Source organism: Triticum aestivum, chromosome 5A, assembly GCF_018294505.1.
Source record: "Triticum aestivum cultivar Chinese Spring chromosome 5A, IWGSC CS RefSeq v2.1, whole genome shotgun sequence".
In the NCBI taxonomy this organism is placed as follows: Eukaryota; Viridiplantae; Streptophyta; class Magnoliopsida; order Poales; family Poaceae; genus Triticum; species Triticum aestivum.
In genome coordinates, this window is record NC_057806.1 from 134,673,004 (window position 1) to 134,679,344 (window position 6,341).

General features: G+C 43.8%; 1 protein-coding gene across 1 annotated transcript; it reads left to right on the top strand.

Moving 5' to 3' along the window:
- The first annotated feature begins 588 nt into the window (after positions 1-588).
- On the top strand, positions 589-1,830 carry LOC123106709 (uncharacterized). The gene is made up of 2 exons (XM_044528799.1): positions 589-1,018; positions 1,163-1,830. The coding sequence occupies exons 1-2, from the start codon at positions 788-790 to the stop codon at positions 1,514-1,516; spliced, it is 585 nt and encodes a 194-aa protein (XP_044384734.1). The 5' UTR covers positions 589-787; the 3' UTR covers positions 1,517-1,830.
- The last annotated feature ends 4,511 nt before the right edge of the window (positions 1,831-6,341 follow it).

Here is a 6,341-nt window from a genome sequence, read left to right on the forward strand (position 1 = left end):
CAACTAAGGGAGTTGTATTACAAAGAGCAATAGTTGCATTAAGTTAACCCTACTATGTTGTGGTGGTAAGTATCTCTCAGTGAAGGACGGAGGATTGGCTTGACACATGTTTGATAAATTTCAGTTCAGCCTTGGTGGTATTCAGGTTTGTAAGTTATCATGTATATTTCTTCCCCATAATGTTACTACTAGAGAATGCATGAGTGTGGTTACTGTACTCGTTAAAGTGGCTACTCCCGGTCTTTGGCTAGCCTTTTCCTATACAAAGCAGAAATAATGTTTATGCATCCAAAATCCTTGAAACAATAATGTAATTCTGTATACCCTAAAAAGATATGTATATCCTTGAAACAATAATGTAATGTAATACAACTAATCTCATCCTCAAGCTCACTGTCAGTGGGTATCTCATCGTCAGCTAGTTCCATATCAGTGGACAGCAGTATCTGTAATTTTGTATACCCTAAAAAATTGAGCATCCTTTTTTTTGGAGGAGATTAGCTATATATAAAAAAATGAGCATCTGTATATTCGGTAGCAATGATGTGTGCTGGCAAACGTACGTCGCTGAGACAAAAACGAGGCAAGTGTTGGTTGGTCTCATGTGAAGACTCAGCTGCTGACCAGGGCTCCGCTTTCCCGGACAGGAAACTTCTTTGGTCTCGGCACTCTGCCCAGCCATGGCCGCAGTTGCCATTCCTGGCCGCTCACTGTCACCACCAACCAAAAAGCTCTCCTCCACCAAGCACCATCATCAGCCAGCAGCTGCTGCCGCCTCAGTCCTCACATGGCACCTGCACACCTCGAGAGCACCTACAAAGCATCTCCCTTCCGCAAACCAACGCAGCAGCAGCTTCTTCCCAACACCACCGAGAGTCCCATGGCTGGAGCGCGTCGGTCGGAGCAGTCCCTTGCTGTCGCTGGCTCGACGCGGGATCCCGGCCGGCCCCAGCGCAGGCGGGCCCAATTCCCGCTGTACGCCGAGCTCGCCGCGCTGCTCCCCGGCGACCTCTCTCGGGTACGTACCTGCGTGCTCTCGCCTGAGTCCCCTGGCCTCTTCCCTTCCTCGTCGGTTCTTGATCTTGGGCATTGCCAATGGCGATGCCCTCATCTTCTCCTCTCCGGGAATTACCCTGATTGATCGCCGCGCTGATGCATGCAGGCGAACCAGGTGGAGATCTTGGACGCGGCGGTGGCGCACCTGAAGGTGCTGTCGGGCACGGCGGCTGTGCTCGAGGCGTACAGGGCGCTTCAGCGCGACGCGGGGCCTGTGCGCCCAGCAGCTGTCGAGGTGGCGTCACGGGAGGCGGTCTGCATAGCCGTGCGGGCGGCGGCAGCGCGTCCGGGCGCGCTGACGCGCTTGCTCGAAGTGTTCGATCGGCGCGGAGTGGAGGTCCTGGGGGTCACGGTGACGCGCGACGGGCGTGCCGCGACTGCCGATGTCATGGTCACTGCGGCCGCCGCGGCGCCGGAGGTCGTCGAGCTCATCAAGGCGGAGATCGCTGGCATCAAGTGAGCCATGATCGATGCGGCTCGGAGCTAACCTTTTGGCAGTTTGAATTGAGTTTCATCGTTTAATCCCCTACGATGCAGTGGAAACTAATTAGGATTAGACATGCGGAGCCGATGAATGGATGATTGCAACAGCAGAAACTATGGAAAAAATGGTAGATTCAGCGGTTCATGTTGGACTTTTGTTTTGTTTTGATATTGCAGCAACCGAATTTCGATGGAGCAGGAGAAAACGGAACCGGATCCTCTAATATTTTCAATGGATATCACGTAAGCTACAGTAACCGTGACATCCTTTTTCACATCCATATAATTAAATCTAAAATGATTATAATTAATTTGCAAATTACAAATTTACTGTATACATTTACAAAATTAACATACAAAACAAATTATGATGCGATAAAATTATTTATTTATTTATTTTTGTACATGCTGCAGTAACCCGCACAGTAGTTGCTATAGTAACCCTGACTTTTCTTCTTCGCTTTACACATGTATTTCACTGTAGCTTCGTAACATTCCTTGAGGATGTTTAAAGGATCCGCTTTGGGAGAAAACTGTCTGTTGCCAAAAGAGGCACACAAAAAAAGTAATCAACTGTTCTTGTTGCGATTTGACAGTAGTGTAACCGCAATGCTTCACGTGTCTTCGATACACCCGCTAAATACATCAACCGTAAGATCAGCGCGTACCCCTTCATAATTGAAAGCATGATAAACATTAAATAACTTACCTGTTGCCAATTCCCCCCAAAAAAACGCCTCGATCACGTCGCCGTGGTCAAGATATATCTATGCTTTTGGCCATCGTGCAGACATTGTCTCCTGGCAGCTCGTGACGGTACCCACGGCCACGTTCTCATCAACGTCAAACCGTCAAGGTTCCTATAGTTCACATATGCATTGGATTGTTGCTCATGCATGTGAGAATCCATGGACGCCTAAATGTATCTGATCATCTGCCCCACGGCGTCGTCCGGTATTAGACGCCGATGGTGCGGGAACGATGTTGCCGCCTCGGACGTGTCCTCGAACATGTCGGTGATGTTAGAACATTTAGTGTGAGATCAGGTAAATCCGGTCACCTAGATATCCACGAACGTGTCCGGACACGACCGCGGACAGCGCTAGACCCCCTCTCATATGGCGTGTCGGGTAGGCACACTTCTCGAATCTAAACCCTTAAATCCATGCAGATTGCGAACCAACCTGTGGTTAGATGGTTAGAGGGACTGTGGTATTCCCAGCTCATCAGGATTCAAATCCTGGTGCTCGCATTTATTTCTGGATTTATTTCAGGATTTTCAGCGATGCACATTTAGTGGAAGGAGACGTTTCCGTTGACGACGAGGTGCCTACGATGACTTCGTAAATTTCAAGATGATATGCCGGGTCAGTCTTCGTAAATTCATAGTGGTAAGTTTATGCGCGTGTATATGAGCGCTTATGTCTGTATTGATATTTAAAGAAAATCCATGCAAATTCTTGTACGTCCATTATAAACATTAATATCACACGTAAATGACATCTGTTGGTAGCAACAATACATAGTTCAAATATAAAATTTACTTTAAGTGAATAATTTAAACATTAACTCTTTGGTTTTCAGGAAGCACTCAGCACAAGAATGATGTGCATGCTTTCATTGCGATAAGTGCAAAAAAAGGGAAGAAGGAGAAGTGAAAAGGCTATGAACAATCCAGATGCACCTACGACCGCCAGCAATAAATAGGCCGGCCATATAGATGTTCTGTCTATACAATATACACCGACCCTAGTCTAATGTGGTGGCTCTGTTTCGACCAGACACGCAAATACTAGGATATTCTTCTATTTTGCATGTTTTTCCTTGTCGATCGATAGGCCCACATGTCATCTTTATGGCCCTGGTGGCTCTGTCTCGACCAGACACGAGGTCTCTTGTTCAAACACCGACGATTCATCTATATTTGCCTTTTTCTCCTACCAACAAATAGGCACCACACGTCATATTTTTTTGACAATATCCTCACACTTGGCACGGAAGGTAGATGTGTTATGTATAGAGAGCCCTCAGGACCGCATATGAATTGTATTCATGAATATGAGGACCGTAGCGAGGCACTTTGCAAGCTTGAGGACCAATGTGGACGTAACCAGTGAGTTTGAGGACTGTAGATGCACTTTACTCGAAAGAAAACGTATGGTAAGTTGCAAGAAAAACGGTTTGGGATGAGTCCGTTTTTGTAGCCATATGATCGCAATGGAAATGGGTCCGAAAAATACCTAAAGAGGGAGAGCGTGTATGCGCGTGAGAGAAAGAGAGACTTATTGCTACTTGTGAGCTCCTCGAAGAGGAAGGGTGAAGCAGTACTATAAAGATAAGTATTTTCCTCAGTGAGAACCAAGGTTTATCGAACCAAATGAGAACCATGCAAGTTCTAGTGAACAGCACCCGCACACACAAAAGCAAATACTAGCACCTATCGCGGGCAAGAAGGTTGTCAATCCCCTTGAGCTCGTTACTTGCAAGGATCAAATCTTGTATAAGTAGATAGATAAATTGCAAAACAAAATAAAAATAAATAAATAAATTGCAGTAAGATATTTTTGGTTTTTATAGTATGATTAAAGTAGACCTGGGGGCCATAGTTTTCACTAGAGGCTTCTCTCTCGAAACAATAACATACGACGGGTAAACAAATTACTGTTGGGCAATTGATAGAAAAGCGCATAGATATGACATATTCATGACAATGATCATGTATATAGGCATCACGTCTGTGACAAGTAGATCGACTCCTGACTGCATCTACTACTATTACTCCACCAATCAACCGCTATCCAACATGCATCTATGGTATTAAGCTCATGACAAACAGAGTAACACCTTAAGTAAGATGACATGATCTAGACAAAGTAAACTCAAGCAATATGATTAAACCCCGTTGTTTTACCCTTAATAGCAACAATGCAATACGTGCTCGCTACCCCTTCTATCACTGGGTGAGGACGCCGCAAGATTGAACCCTTACAAAATACCTCTCCCACTGAAGATAAATCAATATAGTTGGCCAAACCATACGGATAAATGGGAGAGGAATACAAAGCTATAACAATCATGCATAATAAAGTTCAGAAAAGACTCAATTACCTTCAATGAATAATCTGATCATAAATCTACAATTCATCGGATCCCAACAAACACACCAGAAAAGAAGATTACATCGGATAGAGCTCTAAGAAGATCGAGGAGAATATTGTATTGAAGATCAAAAAGACAAAAGAATCCATCTAGCTACTAGCTATGAACCCATACACTAGTACAGCGAGCTGCTATAGAAATAGTTTTTAACCCCTTTCCGTGACGCCATTTTAAACCTTTGCCAGGCGAGTGTTGGCGATAGGGGGGTCCTCCCCACACGGCCCAAAAACCATTGGGGATAGGGAGCCATGATGCATACAATTGTCCCTATAAAACTATTTCTGACATCTCGAATATCGCAAACGCTCCATCCTTGATACTTGTTTGTGCTCGCATTGCCATCGCAGTCGGTATTCTGTGATGCTACGTTTACGATGCACGACCCATCACAAATAGTTCATGATTATAGAATGTGTATGATAAGCAGACAATCACACACATTTACTTTTCCTTGACTGTATACGACTCGATGTAAGAGTGCATACAGTTGTTCCTATAAAACGGTATGCGAAGCTTGAATATATCCCACACGATTCATCCACTGATGACCCATAAGTATAAGAGATCAATTGTAGCTCTTTTAGATAAGTAAGAGTGTCTAACCCAACAAGGAGCAGAAGGAAATGACAAGTGGTTTTCAGCAAGGTAATGTATGCAAGTGCTGAAATTGTAAGTAGCAGAGTAGTTTGATATCAAGATAATCTGTAACGAGCAAGTAACGATAATAGTAGCAAAAGTGCAACAAGGTATCCCAATCCTTTTGAGGCAAAGGACAGGCCAAAACGGTTTCTTATGATAAGCAAAGCGTCCTTGAGGGTACACGGAATTTTCATCTAGTCACTTTCACCATGTTGGTTTGATTTGTGTTCGCTACTTTGATAATTTGATATGTGGGTGGACCGGTGCTTAGGTGCTATTCTTACTTGAACAAACCTTCTACTTATGATTAACCCTCCCGTAAACATCCGCAACTACGAGCAAAGTATTAAGATTAAATTCTAACCATAGCATTAAACTTTTGGATCCAATCGGTCCCTTATGGAATAGCGCATAAAATGTGGTTTAAGCTTCTGTCACTCTCGCAACCCATCATCTAATTGCTACTACACAATGCATTCACTTAGGCCCAAATATGGTGAAGTGTCATTTAGTCGACGTTCACATGACACCACTAAGGGAATCACAACATACACACTATCAAAATATCGAACACATATCAAGTTCACATGATTACCTGCAACATGATTTCTCCCGTGACCTCAACAACAAGAGTAACTACTCACAAATGATAATCATGCTCAAGATCAGAGGGGTATTAAATAGCATATTGGATCTGAACATATAATCTTCCACCAAATCCATATAGTAATCAACTATAAGATGTAATCAACACTACTAGTCACCCACAAGCACCAATCTATGGTTCCGGTAACAAGATTGAACACAATGATACGTCCATTTTGCATCATGCTTTTATATCAATATTTATTACATTATGGGCTGTTATTACACATTATGTCACAATACTTATGCCTATTCTCTCTTATTTTACAAGGTTTGCATAAAGAGGGAGAATGCCGGCAGCTGGGATTTTGGGCTGGAAAAGGAGCAAATATTAGAGACCTATTATGCACAGCTCCAAA

Coding starts and splice junctions, on each gene's coding strand:
- LOC123106709 (XM_044528799.1), top strand. CDS start 788: ATGGCACCTGCACACCTCGAGAGCACCTACAAAGCATCTCCCTTCCGC. Junction 1,019..1,162: donor TCCCCGGCGACCTCTCTCGG/GTACGTACCTGC, acceptor TGATGCATGCAG/GCGAACCAGGTGGAGATCTT.